Source organism: Delphinus delphis, chromosome 4 (genome assembly GCF_949987515.2).
Source record: "Delphinus delphis chromosome 4, mDelDel1.2, whole genome shotgun sequence".
Classification (NCBI taxonomy): Eukaryota; Metazoa; Chordata; class Mammalia; order Artiodactyla; family Delphinidae; genus Delphinus; species Delphinus delphis.
In genome coordinates this window covers 134802736-134824790 of record NC_082686.1, presented here as the reverse complement: position 1 = coordinate 134824790, position 22055 = coordinate 134802736, and the positions used below count along the sequence as shown (strand labels likewise).

Here is a 22055-nt window from a genome sequence, read left to right as displayed (position 1 = left end):
ATGAAATATTAAGCAATTTTTAAAACTTTAAGTTCACATTTTAAAAAGTACATAAAAATCTATTTCATTTAAAAACCTAATAGAGCATAATAGAAAACGTTGCATATCTTTCTTAGTGCGTTGGCAGTTCAGGTCAGGTTCAAGTGTGACCACTTGGCCAATGGGCCTCCTCTAATCCAGGCAGACCTTTTTGTTGTTGTAGGGGTAGCAGCAGATGTATAGCAGTAAAAGTATCATTCACTTTAAACAGATAGTAGAAAATTTTAAATGTACACAATAATATCACTGGAAAAGTTGATGTTAGAATAAGGATGTGTTTCTGAGATTAAAGTAGATTTTAATAAAAATTTTTCCAGGTTCAGGTTTCCTATCTGCCATGTAAAATCGTAACTCAGAGAGGGATAAATTTAATCATTTAATTATTAAATTGAGATCATAGAAGTCAAGCATAGTTGGGGTATTATTTTAAATAGTTTGCTTTCCTTATTTCAGAGTCTTTGGAACAAATTCTTCCAGGATAAAGAACTTCGGTCAATGATTGAACAAGATGTCAAAAGAACGTATGTAAAACTACCTACAGGTTACTTTCAGTAATTCAAACTGGCGTTACCTCTCTGCAATTTTAGCAAAATATACAATCTTAATTGAATGCAGTATTCTACTTGTGTTAACAGTTATTTTGGCCGAAGTTTGATAATAATAATTACTTTCTATTCTTAAAGTATAGATTTTTGTGTTCCCTTTGTCAAAGTAAATTACATTTATAATATTAAAATAATATGTAAATACTTAACTATTTAAATCAGTTTTTCAGTTCCCAATGATTATTTGAAGTCATGTGCTCTGATTAAGGTTATATTTTATAGTCTTAATACTGGTTTTGCTAAAAAAAATTATCTTTTGCTTTACACCTTTGAATCTCTTTCTAATCAAATTACTTTTTAAAGGACAACTATTATTTTTAAACCCCCCCCTTATTTCTCGTCTTCTTCACACCATTCAAGTTTGCAAACAACTCAGTCTACTCAATATTTACTATATGAAGATTGGTTCTTTATTTAGCATGTAGTTAATGTCTATAACTTTTATATATTGGACCTCATCTTTTTGGGTCATGTAATGAGAATTACATGGAATTTATGTAGGAAAAGCCCAGGGTAAGTTCTAGCAATGTATGCTATAATCCTGGACAAATTAATTTCAACAAACATCTTTCCCCCTTAGGTGTCCGTTTCCATAAAACAAGGATAAGAGTAACCACCTCAAGGGATTGTTATAGATTAACATGTTGATAATGGTAGTAAATTTGATGTATTTATACTTTAAACTGCAAACTAGATAAAGGTTAGTAAATTTGAGTTCATCATTGGGATCTGGGATGAGCCAGGTATGTGCAGAGTCCTGAATCCACTGCTTCCTTCCAGCTCCTCCTATGGCTCTGCTTGTCTGCCCCACTCCTGCTTCAAGTCCTTCTCCCCTAGTGCAATGTCAGGGCCACTGGCTCTCTGACATTCATCTCTTTCCAGGTCCCAAACAGAATAATCAGATGACACGGCCTTTTATAAGGTTATACTACATATTTAACACATGAGATTTCCTATTTTAAAATGGAAATAATTCAGAGGAGTCATGGGTTCAGAGAACAGCAAAACCGTAGCTAACTGGCCGTGATGGTGGGTTGGAGGTGTGAGGGAGGGATCATTTTGATGAGCTTGCTTAGGACGGGGGACTAAGCAGTGATACGGAAGCTACCCTCCAGTGTCAGGTGGTGGTGCTGGATCTCCAGGAGGTGGTTTCAGAAGGCAGAATGCTGCTGTATTGGTTCCCGGGAGGCACTCAGTAAATATTTTTTTGGGTAAAACAAAGGGATGAATTTCCTCACCAATCATTTAGGGAACTAGCTGGGTAATCAGTGGCAATAAAAGACCTCATAAAAACAAAAGGCACGGTGTATCTTGCTAACCAAGCCGTCAAGGTATCTGTTTTGGAAGATGCTGGGCAGTTATCTTAGAAAACTTGACAGCTTCTGTTTAAGAAGAGTTTTAGTGAGTGTCCTCTACTGTTGCCAAATGGAAATGGACATGTCATGGCACTGGGGCAGAGTCACACACTAGCGGCCACATGGGCCAGATTGGCCAAAAGAAATAGGAAAAAAAGAGAACGGCAAAGAAAAAAAGTTGGATGGCCAAACCAAACAAGAAGTGGCGTTGGGAGCCTCTTCATCATTTTGGTTCCTTAGCTCAAACATTTCTGCTTTGCTGTGTGAGAAAATGTTATTTCTCAAAAGCTGTATTCTCGTAACTATTTGGTTTTATATTTTTTATGTATTTTTCTTACAAATACGTATGTGGGTATGCGTGTAACATACATACATGGCTATTTTTTCCCCCTTATGATTTGTCTTCACTGGTGCATTTTAGTTAAGTTGACAAACCCAAGATGCAGGGAAGGCTGCTAGGAGGCCTATAGTTCATAGCCTGGGAGGGGGAGGTTGCAGACCTGCTTCCCCAGAAGGCTCTCCCAATGGCTCTCCCCTACATTTAGAGGAAGTCTCTCCTTGCCATCTGTATATAAATTTAGGGGCAAGTAACTTAGCTTGTAGGGTAAGGGTGTCCGTCTTATTTTAAAGCCACCAAATTGCCTAATCATAAAAGCTGAATAGCTTAAATAATTTTTACTGCTTTAGGCAATACACCCTCTTTATTTATTTATTTTTAACAAATTTCATTTATTTATATTTTGGACACGTGGCACATGGGATCCTAGTTCCCTGACCAGGGATCAAATCCATGCCCCTGCATTGAAAGCACGGAGTCTTAACCACTGGACCGCCAGGGAGGTCCCGATACACCCTCTTTAGAAGGCACTGTGTTATCTCCAATGCATGGTTTTCAATCCAGTCAGTACAGCAGCTCATAAAGCAACAGGAGAAGAAAGGGAGACGCACAGCTCAGTGAATGTTACACGGTGTTACGCATTCACTAGCATTTGTGAGAGAATTTGGTGTTCTTTGAGTTTATGTTTTACTGAATGTCTACTCTGTTTCAGGCCTGGGGGAACAGGGTGGTGAGGGAACAGGTGGTGAGTAAGACAGACAAGGTCCTGCCATCACAGGAGGTACATTTCAGTGCGGGTTGCTGGGGAGTGAGACAATGTGCCCGTCTAGATAAAGAGGGTAATGGTAGAGGGTGGTGATTGCTGTGAAGAAATCAAGCAGGATAATAGGACAGCTAGACGGGTGGCTGCTTTAAGAACAGTCATCGGCAACGGCATCTCTGAGAAGACGACATTTGAGCTGAGAAGTGACACATTTTAAATTTTTTAATTTATTTTATTTTTGGCTGTGTTGGGTCTTCGTTTCTGTGTGAGGGCTTTCTCTAGTTGTGGCGAGTGGGGGACACTCTTCATCGTGGTGCGCAGGCCTCTCACTGTCGTGGCCTCTCTTGTTGCGGAGCACAGGCTCCAGATGCGCAGGCTCAGTAGTTGTGGTTCATGGGCCCAGTTGCTCCGCGGCACGTGGGATCCTCCCAGACCAGGGCTCGAACCCCTGTCCCCTGCATCGGCAGGCAGATTCTCAACCACTGCGCCACCAGGGAAGCCCCATAAGTAACACATTTTAAAAAGCCAGCCATGTGAAGATGTAGGGGAAGCCCATTCCAGGCAGGGGGGACAGCTGGTGCAGAGTCCTCAGTGAAAGTGGGCTGAGGGTTCAGAGGAACTGAAGGGAGGCCGCGGTGGCTGCAGGCGGGTGATCACAGTAGGGAGGCCTGAGAGGTGGTCCTGCCGACCACAGTGAGGGGTTTGGGTTTGGTCCCACTTGGAGGGTACTGAGCAGGGGAATGAGGTCTGAGAAGAGAATTCTGGCTGCCGCGCAGTGGGGTGAAGCACGGAAGCTGGGAGGGCCGCCAGGAGTTGCTTGCTGTGTCCCAAGTTCAGTGGTGTCGGTGACATAGACTGAAGATGAAGATGGGAATAGATGAGGTGAGGACATACATTTTATATTTTAAAATACAAATTAGGTGTCATTATTTGTAGCTTTCTCACATTCTGTGGTTCTATTCCATTGTTACTAGTCTGTTTTGGGCCCTTTTTACGTCTTACCTGGAGTTTCTTACTTGTTTAACTGTTTTCCTTGGATCTATTAACTTTCTCTTCCAGTCCAACCCACGTGTTATAGCCTTGTTTTCCCGAAGCACATTTCTAGTCATGCTCCTACTTGCCGAATCTAAGACCTTCTGCGACACTCTGTGGTTTGCAGAAGATGTACTCAACCCAGACTCCCGAACACACACACAGTTCCCTTTTAGGGCTTTCCAGTTACCTTTCTGTTATTGATTTCTCGTTTGATTTCATTGTGGTCTGAGGGCAGACACTGTATGATGTCTCTTCTGTCAAATTTGTTAAAGTGTGTTTTATGGTTCAGAATGGGATCTATCTTTGTCAGCATTCCATGTGAACTGGAGGAGAATGTGTACCCTGCTGTTGTTGGATAAAGTGGTCTGTAGATGTCAGTTAGATCCAGTTGATTGATGACATTGCTGAGTTCAACTTGGTCCTTACTGGTTTTCTGCCTGCCAGGCCTGTCCATTTCTGATAGAGGGGTGTTGAAGTTGCCAACCATGATAGTGGATTCTTTTATTTCTCTTTCCAGTTTCATCGGGTTTTGCGTTGCATAGTGTGATGCTCTGTTACTAGGTGCATACCTGTTAAGGGTTGTATGCCTTCTTGGAGAATTGATCCCTTTATCATTATGCAGTGTCCTTTCTTATCTTTTACCTAGTGTTAGCATGGTACGTTGTTCTCCAGCTATTTACTTTTAATCTACATATGTTGTTCTATTTAAAGTGGTTTCTTAAAGGCAACGTATAGTTGGGTCTTGTTTTTTTGATCCACTCTGACAATGTCTGTCTTTTAATTGGTGCATTTAGGTGGTCTACATTGATGTTCAAAGTGATTACTGATATAGTTGGATTATTATCTGTCATATTTGTTACTGTTTTCTATTCATTACCTTGTTCTTTATTCCTACTTTTGTCTTCTACTCTTTTCCTACCTTTCATAGTTTTAATTGAGCATCTTAGATTATTCCATTTTCTCTCCTTTCTCAGCATGTTGGTTATACTTCTTTTACTTTTTTTCTTAGTAGTTACCTGGGACTTTGCAATATACATTTCAGCAAACCCACTTTCAAATTACACTCTACCACTTCAAAGATAGTGTCAGTGCCTTATAATAGCAAAATAATTCTGATTCCTCCGTGCGTGTCCCTTGTATGATTTCTGTCATTCATTTCACTTATACATAAGCATATGTAAGCATATGTATCCATATGTATACATACACACAGGCATGCATAATTGAATGTATTGTTGGTATTATTATTTTAAACAAATTGTTATGTTATATCAGTTAAGAGCAAGAAAAAAGAAAGTTTTTATTTTACCTTTATTCCTTCTTACACTTTTCCTTTATGTAGATCAGAGTCAGAAATTATTTTCCTTTTTCCTAAAGAACTTTTAAAATAATTTCTTGTAAGGCAAGTCTACTGACAGATTCTCACAATTTTTGCTTATCTGAGAAAGTTTTTTTTCTCCTTCACTTTTGAAGGGTAATTTTGTGGGATACAGAATTCCAGGTTGGTGGGTTTCTTCCCTTTCAACACTTTAAATATTTCAGTTCATGCTCTTCTGTCTTGCATGGTTTCTGAGGAGAAGTTGGATGTAGTTCCTTATTCCTATATAGAAAAGATGTCCCCCCCCCCCCCTTTGAGGACTTTATCTTTGATTTTCAGCAGTTTGCAAATGATATACCTAGGTGTCATTCTTTTGGTGTTTATATTCCTTGGTAGTCTCTGAGCTTCCTGGTTCTGTGGTTTGGTAGCTGACATTAATTTGGGGAATTTCTCAGTTATTATTTCAAATATTTCTCCTCTTCCTTTTTCTCTCTCTTCTCCTTCTGATATTTCCATGATGTGTATGTTACACCTTTTATGGTTGTCCCACAGTCTTTGGATGTTCTGTTCTGTTTTTTTGTCTTTGTTCTCTTTGCTTTTCAGTTGTTGAGGATTCTATTGAGATATCCTCTGGTGCAGATTCTTTTCTCAGCTGTGTCCGGTCTACTAAGGAGCCCATTAAAGGCGTTCTTCATTTCTCTTACAGTGTTTTTGTATGTCTAGAATTTCTTTTTGGTTCTTTCTTAGGATTTCCATCTTTGGCTTACATTGCCTGTCTGTTCTTGCATGCTATCTACTTGATCCACTAGAGCCCTGAGCATGTTAATCATACTTGTTTTAAATTCCTGATTCCCTAATTCCAACATCCCTGCTTTCTTTGGTTCTGATATTTGCTCTGTCTCTTCGAATTGTTTGTTTGTTTTTTGCTTTTTGGTGTGCCTTGTGAAGTTTGTTGTTGTTTTATGATAGCCAGACATTTGTACTGGCTGAAGGAACTGCTGTAAATAGGTCGTTAGTAATGTGGTGATAAGGTGAGGGGAGAGGGGAAGTGTTCTTTAGACTTACCACCAGTCTTTTAGGGATGTGCCTCTGGACTGTGCCCTTCACAAGTGTTTCTCAGGTTTCCCTACCCACTTAGATGGGACAGGATGGCAGAGGGCGTTGGAGTTGGGTATTTGCCTTTCCCCAGGTCAGTTAGGGTCTGATGGTATCCCAGCAGGTTAGCCTCTGGTTAACTAGTTTTCTTTGCAGGCAGGCCTTGTTAAGAAGAGCAGAGTGCTCTATTCAGATTGCCCCCTTTACCCCTTCACCTGTCGGAAGCTGAGGGGATTTTCCTCTGATACTTACTGTGGGAACCTGGTCGAGCTCCTGGAAGTAAATCTCACAATATTGTGTGGGCCTCCCTGTGATGGGGTTTTCCTGGAGTTTTTGAACTCTCAGAGCTGTCCAGTGAGCTTCTAGCAATCTGTCAATTACAGTTCAGGTTTTCCTTCCCCAGCACTGGTTCCTGCCAGGGGTTTTGCTTGTGAGTCTTTGTTCTGCTAAGTGTGGCTCCCTGTATTTGTGTGTCTGTCTCTCCAATTTTGGGGACAGCGGTTTGCCCTGTGTCCTCGCCTCTCTTAGGAATCCAAGAAGAGCTGTTGGTTTTTCAGTCTGCTCGGCTTTTTACTTGTTGTTAGGATAGAGTAGTGATGTCCAAGCTACTTATATGAAGAACCAGAAACCTGACGTCCCTCCAGAATTCCCTTTTAGACCAGTGCTCTGGCATTGTTTCCTGCACAGGTTTTTGCTTTCCATTTGCATTCTTCAGCTGCTCCTCTGCTGGAATTACACTTCCCCCTACTGCTCCCTGTTGGAGTCCTGACAGCTCATCCTTCAAGGCCTGAGTTCATCACCACCCTGTTCATGACGCATGTTCCAGTCTTTACAATTGGACATCATTCGTGCCAATTCTGTGTTCCAGTGGAATTTTCTTAATAACTCTGTGATAATATTACTTAAGTTTATTTCATCTTATATTTATTTAGACCTGCCAGTGTGTTCAATCTGCCAATGTATTCGATACATTTATATTAATCTCCTTGGCACTGCAGATGCCAAGACAAATATGGCATGGGCCCTTAAGAAGCTCAAAGTCTAATAGAGAAAGCAGACCTAAAAAAAGTTACAGTGCAAAATAGCAATACTATGATGGAAAGAGTATGCACAGGAGCTCTGGTATCAGCCCAGGTCTCATCTTTCAGACCTGATGGTAACCCCTGGAGGGCATGGACCAAATCTTACTTCTGTCACACTGTGCAGAATCAGGGTTATGCTTATTAATAAATGCTCTTTGATGGTGAATCTTATCACTGATGATCGGTATTGTTCAATTTTAGTAATAACAGTCTCTAACATTTTCACTCTTCAGAAACATGAACACACTTAAAAAAATACTATTGTCAGCCTTCTAGTCTGAGTTTAAACAAGATAATTTCGTCTCGTGAGCTGTGTTGTTGCCATCATTATTGAATGTATTTGATCTGAATATGTCACTGTATTAAATATAATCTCCTCGTTCAACTAATTTTAATATTCTTTTCTTCTACTAACTTTTTTTTGCCTCAAAGCGTTTTGTATTCATTTCAATTAATTGTTCCTTACCTCAACCCAATGAGGTTGTTACTGTTCTCATTTTTATTACTGAATGAAAAAAAAACAGCTGAAAATCAAAAGGTAAATCAAGTAGCTTCCAATTTACAGCATTTCGAATTCAGAACTTGAATCGTCCATTCTGAACCAATTTTGCCATGCTTCAAAGGCTGTAACATTAAATGAAATTCAGTATTATTTAAAATGATGGGAAATATTGAGTTCAGAATAAAAGATCATTTCCATATTAGATACCAAAGAAGTCTGTTATTTGGTCTATCAAGGTCTATTCTAAAAGTATATTTATAGCGTCTACAACATCATTTGCAAAGTAACATATTTATAAGCTATTGCCAAACATATTTATAAGCTATGGCCCGGCTTTTCTTCAAATGCGTTCTCCCTCTCTCCTGAATTAAATGATTAAAATTCTTTAACTTACTTTTATTATTGTAATGGTACCTATGTTTAACAGTCGATCTCACTGCCTGTCAGGTTTCCTGGTCGTTGTCTTCAGTTTCTGGTCTTTCATGTTTTTGGTTATCGTAGGGTCCTTAGGGTTGGCAGTTCAGGCAGCTCACTCATAGTTCATTCCGCTCTGTCCCACTTGAATCTCCATGACATGGTTAAATCTTTAATGATCCAGCTTTCTCATTTGATGCTCCCTTTCATTTATAGTTTCCGTATGGGCCAAGCTGTAGATGTAATCTATTTCAGCAAACTTTCTTTCCTCAAATTTTTTTTTATCTTGTCATTTGATATTTTGTGGATTCATTAATAATTGATAAAATGTTCTCTTTAAAACCACAGATGTAAAAATTCCAAATGTAGAGCATTTTTCCACGGCTTTTTTTTTTCTGTTAAAAAATAAAAAAAGAAGGACCCAAGATGGCAGAGTAGAAGGATGTGCGCTCACTGTCTCTCACGAGAACCCCAGAATCACAACTAGCTGCTGGACAGTCATCGACAGGAAGACACTGGAACTCACCAAAAAAGATACCCCACATCGAAAGGCAAAGGAGAAGCCACAGTGAGACGAAAGGAAGGGTGCAATCACAGCAAAATCAAATCCCATAACTGCTAGGTGGGCGACTCACAAACTGGAGAACTCTTATACCACAGAAGTCCACCCACTGGAGTGAAGGTTCTGAGCCCCACGTCAGGCTTCCCAACCTGAGGGTCTGGCAATGGGAGGAGGAATTCCTAGAGAATCAGACTTTGAAGGCTAGCGGGATTTGATTGCAGAACTTCGACAGGACTGGGGGAAACAGAGGCTCCACTCTTGGAGGGCACACACAAAGTAGTGTGTGCATCGGGACCCAGGGGAAGGAGCAGTGACCCCATGGGAGACTGAACCAGACCTACCTGATAGTGTTGGAGGGTCTCCTGCAGAGGCGGGGTGTGGCTGTTGGTCACTGTGGGGACAAGGACACTGGCAGCAGAAGTTCTGGGAAGTACTCCTTGGCATGAGCCCTCCCAGAGTCTGTCATTAGCCCCACCAAAGAGCCCAGGTAGGCTCCAGTGTTGGTTGCCTCAGGCCAAACAACCAACAGGAAGGGAACCCAGCCCCACCCATCAGCAGACAAGCGGATTAAAGTATTACTGAGCTCTGCCCACCAGAGCAACAGCCAGCTCTACCCACCACCAGTCCCTCGCATCAGGAAACTTGCACAAGCCTCTTAGATAGCCTCATCCACCAGAGGGCAGACAGCAGAAGCAAGAAGAACTATAATCCTGGAGCCTGTGGAACAAAAACTACATTCACAGAAAGATAGACAAGACAAAAAGGCAGAGGGCTATGTACCAGATGAAGGAACAAGATGAAACCCCAGGAAAACAACTAAATGAAGTGGAGATAGGCAACCTTCCATAAAAAGAATTCAGAACAATGATAGTGAAGATGAACCAGGACCTCGGAAAAAGAAAGGAGGCAAAGATCGAGAACGAAAACTACACTAGAAGGAATCAATAGCAGAATAACTGAGGCAGAAGAACGGATAAGTGACCTGGAAGACAGAATGGTGGAATTCACTGCTGAGGAACAGAATAAAGAAAAAAGAGTGAAAATAAATGAAGACAGCCTAAGAGACCTCTGGGACAACATTAAATGCAACAACATTCGCCTTATAGGGGTCCCAGAAGGAGAAGAGAGACAGAAAGGACCTGAGAAAATATTTGAGGAGATTATAGTCGAAAACTTCCCTAACATGGGAAAGGAAATAGCCACCCAAGTCCAGGAAGCTCAGCGAGTCCCATACAGGATAAACCCAAGGAGAAACACGCCAAGACACATAGTAATCAAACTGGCAAAAATTAAAGACAAAGAAAAATTATTGAAAGCAGCAAGGGAAAAACGACAAATAATATACAAGGGAACTCCCATAAGGTTAACAGCTGATTTCTCAGCAGAAACTCTACAAGCCAGAAGGAGTGGCATGATATACTTAAAGTGATGAAAGGGAAGAACCTACAACTGAGATTACTCTATCCTGCAAGGATCTTATTCAGATTCGATGGAGAAATCAAAAGCTTTACAGACAAGCAAAAGCTAAGAGAATTCAGCACCACAAAACCAGCTCCACAACAAATGCTAAAGGAACTTCTCTAAGTGGCAAACACAAGAGAAGAAAAGGACCTACAAAAAAAAAACCCAAAACAATTAAGAAAATGGTCATAGGAACATACATATCCATAATTACCTTAAACCTGAATTTAAGGACGTTTAACCAACCAAAAGACACAGGCTTGCTGAATGGATACAAAAAAAGACCCATATATATGCTGTCTACAAGAGACCCACTTCAGACCTAGGGACACACACAGACTGAAAGTGAGGGGATGGAAAAAGATATTCTATGCAAATGGAAACCAAAAGAAAGCTGGAGTAGCAATACTCATATCAGATAAAATAGACTTTAAAGTAAAGAATGTTACAAGAGACAAGGAAGGACACTACATAACGATCAAGGGATCAATCCAAGAAGAAGATATAACAGTTATAAATATATATGCACCGAACAAAGGAGCACCTCAATACATAAGGCAACTGCTAACAGCTATGAAAGAGGAAATAGACAGTAACACAGTAATAGTGGGGAACTTTAACACCTCACTTACACCAGTGGACAGATCATCCAAAATGAAAATAAATAAGGAAACAGAAGCTATAAATGACACAGTAGACCAGATAGATTTAATTGATATTTATAGGACATTCCATCCAAAAACAGCAGATTACACTTTCCTCTCAAGTGCACATGGAACATTCTCCAGGATAAATCACATCTTGGGTCATAAATCAAGCCCCAGTAAATTTAAGAAAATTGAAATCATATCAAGCATCTTTTCTGACCACAATGCTCTGAGATTAGAAATGAATTATGGGGAAAAGTACATAGAAACCGCAAACACATAGAGGCTAAAAAATACGTTACTAAATAACCAAGAGATCACTGAAGAAATCAAAGAGGAAATCAAAAAATACCTAGAGACAAATGACAATGAAAACACAATGATCCAAAGCCTATGGGATGCAGCAAAAGCAGTTCTAAGAAGGAAGTTTATAGCTATACAAGCCTACCTCAAGATACAAGAAAAATCTCAAATAAATAATCTAACCTTATACCTAAAGGAACTAGAGAAAGAAGAACAAACAAAACCCAAAGTTAGCAGAAGGAAAGAAATCATAAAGATCAGAGCAGAAATAAATGAAATAGAAACAAAGAAAATGATAGCAAAGATCAATAAAACTAAAAGCTAGTTCTTTGAGAAGATAAACAAAATTGATAAACCATTAGCTAGACTCATCAAGAAAAAGAGGGAGAGGACTCAAATCAATAAAATTCGAAATGAAAAAGGAGAAGTTACAGCAGACGCCGCAGAAATCCAAAGCATCCTAAGAGACTACTACAAGCAACTCTATGCCAGTAAAATGGACAACCTGGAAGAAATGCACAAATTATGAGAAAAGCACAACCTTCCAAGATGGAACCAGGAAGAAATAGAAAATATAAACAGACCAATCACAAGTAGTGAAGTTGAAACTGTGATTAAAAATCTTCCAACAAAAGTCCAGGACCAGATGTCTTCACAGGTGAATTCTATCAAACATTTAGAGAAGAGCTAACACCCATCCTTCTCAAACTCTTCCAAAAAATTACAGAGGAAGGAACACTCCCAAACTCATTCTAGGAGGCCACCATCACCCTGATACCAAAACCAGACAAAGATACTACAAAAAAAGAAAATTACAGACCAATATCACTGATGAATATAGATGCAAAATTCCTCAACAAAATACTAGCACACAGAATCCAACAACACATTAAAAGGATCATACACCATGATCAAGTGGGATTTATCCCAGGGATGCAAGGATTCTTCAATATACACAAATCAATCAATGTGATACACCATATTAACAAACTGAAGAATAAAAACCATATGATCATATCAATAGATGCAGAAAAAGCTTTTGACAAAATTCAACACCCATTTATGATAAAATCTCTCCAGAAAGTGGGCATAGAGGGAACCTACCTCAACATGATAAAGGCCATATATGACAAACATCATTCTCAGTGGTGAAAAACTGAAAGCATTTCCTCTAAGATCAGGAACAAGACAAGGATATCCACTTTCACCACTATTATTCAACATAGTTTTGGAAGTCCTAGCCACGACAATCAGAGAAGAAAAAGAAATAAAAGGAATACAAATTGGAAAAGAAGAAGTGAAACTGTCACTCTTTGCAGATGATATGATACTATACATAGAGAATCCTAAAGATGCCACCAGAAAACTACGAGAGCTAATCAATGAATTTGGTAAAGTTGCAGGATACAAAATTAATGCACAGAAATCTCTTGCATTCCTATACGCTAATGATGAAAAATCTGAAAGAGAAACACTTTCAGGAAACACTCCCATTTACCATTGCAGAAAAAGGAATAAAATACCTAGGAATAAACCTACCTATGGAGACAAAAGACCTGTATGCAGAAAACTATAAGACACTGATGAAAGAAATTGAAGATGATACCAACAGATGGAGAGATATACCATGTTCTTGGATTGGAGAATCAATATTGTGAAAATGACTATACTACCCAAAGGAGTTTACAGATTCAGTGCAATCCCTGTCAAATTACCAATGGCATTTTTTACAGAACTAGAACAAAAAATCTTGAAGTTTGTATGGAGACATAAAAGACCCCGAATAGCCAAAGCAGTCTTGAGGGAAAAAAACAGAGCTGGAGGAATCAGGTTCCCTGACTTCAGACTATACTACAAATCTACAATAATCAAGACAATATGGTACTGGCACAAAAACAGAAACATAGATCAATGGAACAAGATAGAAAGCCCAGAGATAAACCCACACACCTATGGTCAACTAATCTATGACAAAGGAGGCAAGGATATACAATGGAGAAAAGACAGTCTCTTCAATAAGTGGTGCTAGGAAAACTGGACAGCTACATGTAAAAGAATGAAATTAGAACATTCCCTAACACCATACACAAAAAATAAACTCAAAATGGATTAGAGACCGAAATGTAAGAATGGACACTATAAAACTGTTAGAGGAAAACATGGGAAGAACACTCTTTGACATAAATCACAGCAAGATCTTTTTTGATCCACCTCCTAGAGTAATGGAAATAAAAACGAAAATAAACAAATGGGACCTAATGAAACTTAAAAGCTTTTGCACAACAAAGGAAACCATAAAGAAGACGAAAAGACAACCCTCAGAATGGGAGAAAATATTTGCAAACGAAGCAACGGACAAAGGATTAATCTCCAAAATATATAAACAGCTCATGCAGCTCAATGTTAAAAAAACAAACAACCCAATCCAGAAATGGGCAGAAGACCTAAATAGACATTTCTCCAAAGAAGACATACAGATGGCCAAGAAGCACATGAAAAGCTGCTCAACATCACTAATTATTAGAGAAATGCAAATCAAAACTGCAATGAGGTATCACCTCACACCAGTTAGAATAGGCATCATTAGAAAATCTACAAACAACAAATGCTGGAGAGGGTGTGGAGAAAAGGGAACCCTCTTGCATTGTTGGTGGGAATGTAAATTGATACAGCCACTATGGAGAACAGTATGGAGGTTCCTTAAAAAACTAAACATAGAATTTCCAGGGGATCCAGCAATCCCAGTACTGGGCATATACCCAAAAAGACACATGCACCCCGATGTTCATTGCAGCACTATTTACAGTAGCCAGGTCACGGAAGCAACCTAAATGCCCGTTGACAGATGAATGGATAAAGCAGATGTGGCACATATATACAATGGAATATTACTCAGCCATAAAAAGGAACGAAATTGGGTCATTTGTTGTGACGCTGATGGATCTAGAGACTGTCATACAGAGTGAAGTAAGTCAGAAGGAGAAAAACAAATATCGTATATTAACACGTATATGTGGAACCTAGAAGAATGGTACAGATGAACCGGTTTGCAGCGCAGGAATTGAGACACAGATGTAGAGAACAAATGTATGGAAACCAAGGGGGGAAAGTGGTGGTGGTGGTGGTGGTAGTGGTGTACTGAATTGGGCGATTGGGATTGACATGTATACACTGATGTGTATAAAATTGATGACTAATAAGAACCTGCTATATAAAATAAAATTCAGAAATTCAAAAAAAAAAAAAAACACCACAAATGTGTGCTGTCCAGTTTGGTAGCCACCAGGCACATGTGGCTATTTAAGTTGAAATTAATTTGGATTAAACAAGATAAACTATGTCTTCAGAAGCCACATCTCAAGTGCTAATGGCTACTTTAGAGGCCAGCACAGATAGCGGACGTTCCTATCATCATAGGAAGTTCTACTGAACAGTGCTGTGCAAATAATTTGTTGTTGTTATATTATTGTGCAGTATATGATAGGAATGTCTGCATTTTATTTTCTATTCATAGTGAGCTTTTAGATATGACCTCTGCCCAGTATTTGCTTTTGTTTCCTTTCTCTGCCCTTAAGAAACCTCCGTGAATTTTTATAGTGTACAAGTCTTATCTGAGTTTTTGATCAAATTTAGTGTTATATTGTAGTGGGCAGCTTGAAATTAGACTAGTTTGAAAATGTTTTCTGTATTAATAATATACAAAAGTGATTTTACAAAGTTGTTGGGTTGTTTTTTTCTTTCTTTCTTTTTCTTATTTAAAGTCCATCTTCTGCACAGTTCCCGTTTTTGGGAGAAGTACTGCCTGTTCCCTCGTCCAGCATTGATTGTCACACTTTGCAAAGTTAAGATACCCTAAATGTTGGTATCTTTTACACAGTTTCCTCCAAGCCCCTTGTTTTTTTTTTTTTACTTAAATAAAAACCGAATTTCTCAGGGAAAGAAGATTTTTACAAGCAATTTCGGAGCAGAATTGATTTTGGTGTGTGTTAATGCAGACAATCTGCCCAGTGTTAAAATGTTACAGAGAAAAAAACCCACACAAGCTGCCACGTTCGTGTGATCACACCAAAATAGCAGCTTGTGTTTGTATTTTCAGTCTCCTCGAGGTGGACTGCAGGCACACACGAATGAGTGGCTGTACTTGGTGTTGTGTGTTGTGATTTTATTTGATGCCGGCACAGTACATGCTTGTGCGTTCACGACCAGCCTTCGCATATGCACTTGTTCACAGCCACGGAAGTGAAAACTACAACACAAGCCGCTCTCTCTGAGTTGTCGGCAACCTGTGTGTGTGTTTCCTAAATATTAAAGAGGGGGAGAAACAAATTTTCAGGAACACAAGAAACAATTCTTCTGTCAAATGGCCTGTAGTCCTTCCTCATTTGACAACACTTAAGGTAAAAATAAAATATTGGATTCTCGTGGTTGCATATATATATTTAGAAATATGTATTTTCCTGTACTGCTCATGTTTTTGATGTGTATTTTTCTCATTTCTGTTCCATTTAAGCATGCAGATTCTTACCACACATTTGTCCCAATTTATGAGATATTTTTAAACTTTAAAAAAATTTTATAGTGTTTGAGTGACAATATAGGTGTATTTGCTGCAGTCGTGGTGCTTTGATTAGCATCCTGGCACTCCCTGTCTGTGGGATTCGGGAGCAGCGGTCCATGTCGTGGCAGCAGAGTTACATCACTCTGAGCAGCTGACCAGAATTTTTACTTTTGAGGTCCTCCTTGTAAATTAAGCCAGAATTTTTTAGCACTATTTATAGTTGTGGGTTCACATATTGATTATGAGAAGGTTAAAAAGTAAAGTCTGGTGGGTGGTAAAGTAATGCCTCATCCTGAAACATTCCTAGTTGGCCTATCCTGTTCAGTAGGGTAACAGTATTTTCGGAACTTTCACACATTTGGAATTGACACCACTTAAGTACTTCAAGGGTAAATGCTTTCAATTGCTTTAAAATTTTTTCTTAATTGCTGAAAAAGTGCAAAATAAAGTCTGTATTTTCAGTGTGACAAAGCCTTGCACTTAAAGTGCATATTTCTATCTATCTATTTTTTTTCTTAATTTTTCACCTTTATGGTATCAGTAAAAAATTTTTTTTTTTTTTTTTTTTTTTTAATTTGAGACAGAGAGGCAGTGGAGTAGAGGGCTTGCTACGTAACTCAGGGCATTGGAGAACTAGAAAGAACCTTGGATGAAAACCTCTATTTGGATGGTGACAGATACCACCCCCTGAAACTCCAGCCCCAACTGCCCTGTCCTATCATTCTTTGATATTTCCTGTCATCCTAACCCTTCTGCTTTGTCTTCTCACCTGTATGGCGATTTCAAATTCCCACCTTCTCTGTTAGGCTCTTGGAGACTTTCCTGCTATCCTCTTGGGCTGGATCACACCCTTGTCATCACAACAGATTCCTGCTTTCTTTCTGTTCACCTCCAGTTTATGGCCTGTGAAAACTATATGTTGCTTATGTATTCATTAGTTGCAAAAAACAGGTAGCCGAACTGTGGTCTGGCCTTTGTTATGCTTTGCCTTTTCACCTCCAGCCCTTGAGTTCATGATTTCATTCTCATTTTTCGTTGGTTTGTTTATTTGTAGGTTTGTAGATTTATTTACTCATTCAACAAATGCTACCTGAGAAATTACTATGTAGCAGCTACCATTCCAGAAGTTGAGGATCCTGATAAGGAAATAGTGTGTCTTCTGTTCTTTTGTAGACCCTGCGTATTTTATTGTAATTATCTTCCTTTTAAAAATATCTGTAAAATGTCTACTTTCTCGCCTAGATTTTCTTAAGTACTTAGTTTTTCTGTTCTATATCTTTCATATTCCCCAGTACCAGGCATCCATAGCAGGCATTTGTGTCATTGGTAGTCATCTACTTAAGTCCTTTTATTTTGCAAGCGCGTAAAGTTGAAGCTCAGAAAGAATGACTTAAGAAAATACAACTTGTTAACGGCTGAAATGGAAATAACACCTGGGACTCCAGGTCTTTCCACAGATCTGTAACGTTTTATGTTAATCTAGTTTGCCTGAATTTAACGCTTTCTCAGTTCTAGAAGCATTTATCAAATACTTTGTGTATGCAGAGCACTCTGTGGAGCACACAGGACATGAAGGCATGAGTGTTATCTCAACTCTTACTCAGAAAGTTCTAGAGATTCAATACACAGCTACTGTTTCTGCCCTCTGGGTTCATATGTTCTAATGTAGAGTTTCTCACCCGTGGGAGTATTGACCTTTTGGACCAATTAATTCTTTGTTGTGAGAGGCTGTCCCACGCAGTGGGGTGTTAAGCAGAGTCCCCGACCTCTGGCTGCCGAGGGCTCTTTGGGGCATGATTTTTAGATCTTTCCAGGGCATCAGGGTGTCTTGTCTGACAGGAGGTTCTCTGATGCACTGCTTTAGAGCTTTCTGAGATCTTAACGAAGTATTTTACATTCACACCCTTGGTTTCATCTTTGGACCTTGTTTTCCTGACTGTGTCTTATATTCGATCTTTGCCCAGAAGCAGTGTCTTAAATGCTTCATTTGTGACGAGAGGATGAGAAGGAGAAAAGGTTGTATTTTCAAGCCCAGCAAGTCCCAGCGCCTCTGCGTTGAGCAGTTCTTCCACTTTCCTCCTTTTCCATTGTACTGTAAATAACAAGCAACACCAGGCAGCACCTTCCGCACTGCCTGGACAGTCTCCTTGGCTGGATCACCCGGTGTATTAGGTACATTTTCAGTATTCCAAATAACGAGAGGCTGCTGTGTTGTCAGTACCTAATAAGGAATCTTTTCTCTCCACTTTTCTTGTGATGTTTTCCTCACTTTGATTTACGCCCTCACTGGCAGCCTCGTGGGCTGTCTGGCTAATCATCTCTTTCAGATCCTTTAGTCTTTCAGTGGGGTCTGTGCAAGGTCCTTCCAGCTCCTGTCCAGTCCTATAGACACCTCTACCACATATTTTATTGTTTTTTAAAAAACAGCCCAGTTTCAGGTATCAAAACCTCTTATCGTCATCTATTTGCTGCATAATACATCAACCAAAATGTAATCACTTGGAACTGTAATCATGTATTGTATTTCATAGTTGCTGGAGATCAGGAGTTTGGGAGCAGCTGTGGTCCTGGCTCAGGGGTCTCTCTTGAGCTTGCAGTCAGGTGTCAGCTGGAGCTGCGGTCGTGTGGAGGCCTAATGAGGGCTGGAGGACCCCTGTGGGTTCCTCTCCATGTGGGTCTCGCCATGGCGCTGCTTAAGTGTCTTTTCTCCAGAGGATTCTTCCCCTAAAGCAAACAATCCATGGAGGAAGGGCAGTGTGTTAAAGAATTGGCAGATGTATTTTTAAAACCACCACAGTCCATATGTAGCTTCCCAAGTTTCCCAGATGACCTTTTCCATTCTGTCCAGCTGGAAGGGGAAATGTGGATGGGGCCTGATGGGGGCTGGGGGAAATGTGAATTTTGTGGTCACATGTCATGGCCACTCCCATCCCAGTGGCCACAGCTCACTGAAGAGGATGCTGGGAAGTTCAGTCCTGCCGTGTACCTGGAATGAGGAGAAAGCAGATTTGTTTGAATAGGGGGGATGGTGAAATCATCAACCAAAGTAGGGAGGACAGGAATAAAAAATACATAGTGTGCCTCCGTTCATTTTATATCAAATTGCTCCTCTGTGGTTTTTGCTTGATTTTTTTTTCCAGTTTTTCTTTAATAAAACAACAAACCAGAGAAAGGTATTATAGTTATTTTGGTGTTTAATAGTATTCTAGGGAGTTTTCATCTGCTCATTTTAAATTTTAGATGGATGCTGGTAGTGAAGTTCTGGTTTTAAAGTACCCACGTAACATCAATTATTGTTCCTTCAAGCCCTCCTGTGCTGCTCCGTCCTCCTGCTTGACTATAAACCTTCCCCAAGGGTTTTATTTTTTCCCTTGGGGCATCTTATTGAATACTTGCATCTTCAGTAATTCAGCTGGGCCCAGTGCTTTGTCTGTTTTAATACTTCTAATTACCTAATTATGTACTATTATGCAGTGACAAAGCCCTTTGTCATTTCACTCTTTTCTTAACCCTTTTCTTGCTTAGGAAATGTTCTTTTTGTCTCTTTGTTGTCTGAGGAACTCTCCATCATAGACACCCCAGATATTTGTCTAGCTTCCCTTCATCCTCTGTCTGTGTTATGAGCGACCACAGCCCTGTGCGAAGTTTCTGTGTCTTTCCAGTTAGCTCCCGTCAGGCACCTGGGTTCCTGGTTACTGGGTCTGACGTTGTTGTTTAGCTGTACTCCATCCCTCACCTCCTGACTTGTTCCCATATGCTGCAGTTGCATGGGAAGATATCCAAAAGGCGAATAGAATAGTCTGGTTATCATAACCTATTTTCGTGACAGAATTAGTGTCATTTATCATTCATAGAGCTTAGATGTCCACAAGCATCCATGAGTAAATATAATGGAAACCAACTATGTTTTTCAAAATTATAGTGATCTGTACTTCAGGATGACTAAAAATTGACAAGGGTAAATTTTTCTTTATATATGTATTTTAGATAATAATGAAAGGAAAAAGGATAAAGTTGTAGTCTTGCCATCTTACCACCTCTAATGAATTAATACACCTAGGCAATGATCATCGATCATCACAGAAAGAGAAGCTAAAAATGTATGCCTCCTGATGGAGGTACACAGTACCATCTGTACCCGTTAGCTATTGCTGCATTGTAAACCACCCCAAAGCTTAAAAGAACAGCAGAATTAATTTTGTTGATGAATCTCCAACTTGGGTAGGGCTGAGCAGGCAGGTTGTCTCTGTTCCACATGGTGTTGGCCAGGCCAGCTTGAAGGTTAAGGACTGGAATCATTGGAAGATGTGTTCACTTTCCTGCCTGACTGTTGAAGCCGGCTCTCAGCAGAGACCTCTGGAGCTGTGGCTGGAACACCTCCCCACGGCCTCTCCTGTAGCTGCTTGACTTCTAGCAGCACAGCGTCTGGGTTCCACGATGTGTCCAGACGGAGAGGCAGACAGAAGCTGTGTCGCAGCATCACTTGTGCTGTCTTCTCTTTGTGAGAAGCTCATCACTGAGGACAGCACATCTGCAGAGGGAAGGAAGTTAGGCTCCTCCACCTTTGTACGGGAGGAGTGCCAAAGAATTCGTGAACATGTACTAAAGCCACCATGCCACCCATGAAGGTTTTTGTTGAAAGTTGAACCTGAACCTGATGAAGTCTCTAGACCTACCTACCAGTTTATAGGAAATACAGCGGGGGGCGGGGGTGTGGAGGTGGGGGGTGGGGCGCGGTGGGGAGGAGAGGAATGTGTCACATAACAAAATGGAGGAACAATAAGTAAAATTCAGAATGTGGGAAGTTTCTACAGGGTAAAGAGCCTGGTTTCTTTAACAAATACATTGTAAGAGAGAGAGGGAGAGGGAGAGAGGAAGGAAGGGAGGGAGGGAGGGAGGGGCACGTCTATGAAGTAAAAAACTCTTAAGAGATATATCAACAAGTTGCAGTGTAAATTCTTGGATCTTGATTGAAACAAACTGAAAAATATTTAGGGAAATTTGAACATTGATTGTATATTTGATTTAATCAATGGATTATTTTTATTAGTTATAGTGTTAAAGTGGTGCTATGGTTATGTTTTTAGAGAGTCTTTATGTTTTAGAAATACACACTGCAATATTATGGGTGTAGTGATGTCTCAGGTTTGCTTCAAAATGCAACATTGAGAGAGGAGGATGTGTAAAAAAAAAAAAAGAACTGATTAATGATGAAGCTGGGCGATGGCTATACTGCAATTCAGTCTACTATTGTCTCTTTATAAATGCTGGAATTTAAAATGAAAGATTATAATGAAAAGATTATATATGAAAGATTTTAGATAAAGATTTTTTTAAAACTTAAGTTGAAAACTATACTGCCTACGAATGTGGGGTTATTTCAAGATACAAACCAAAACTCACACAGCAGACTTTTATATCTCTTGATGTTAGTTTGCACTATGTAAAATTTGTCTATTTAATACCTGCACACATCTTGAGAGAGAAACGCCTGCATTTTAAATATTGATCTATTAAGTTAAAACTGAATTATCGGGCTTCCCTGGTGGCGCAGTGGTTGAGAATCCGCCTGCCGATGCAGGGGACACGGGTTCGTGCCCCGATCTGGGAAGATCCCACATGCCGCGGAGCGGCTGGGCCCGTGAGTCATGGCCGCTGAGCCTGCGCATCCAGAGCCTGTGCTCTGCAACGGGAGAGGCCACAACAGTGAGAGGGCCCGCATACCGCAAAAACAAAAAACTGAATTATCACCTTTTTTTCCGTCAGGTAAAAATGTTCAATGGTATTAGTCTAAATCACATCATGGAATACTTTAATATTAATTTCTCTTTGCTTTTTATCTCTATCAGAGTTTCATCCTCACCTGTTTACCATCTCCACTTTCATTTCTGGCCAAATGCAGGAATTAGTTCTCTTGACTTTCATTTTCTAATAATAATTTAGAATTTATCTTCAGTTCCCGTTTATTGTGATTCTTTT

At 39.8% G+C, this 22055-nt stretch overlaps 1 protein-coding gene across 3 annotated transcripts in view; it reads left to right on the top strand.

Annotated features, from left to right (window-relative positions):
• The window catches only part of TBC1D5 (TBC1 domain family member 5), a 538071-nt gene that overhangs the window by 292713 nt on the left and 223303 nt on the right, over nt 1-22055 (top strand). For all 3 annotated transcript variants that reach the window (XM_060011527.1, XM_060011525.1, XM_060011526.1), the window contains one exon: nt 493-560. In XM_060011527.1, the coding sequence (XP_059867510.1) occupies nt 493-560 (68 nt within the window). The remainder of the gene's footprint in view (nt 1-492; nt 561-22055) is intronic.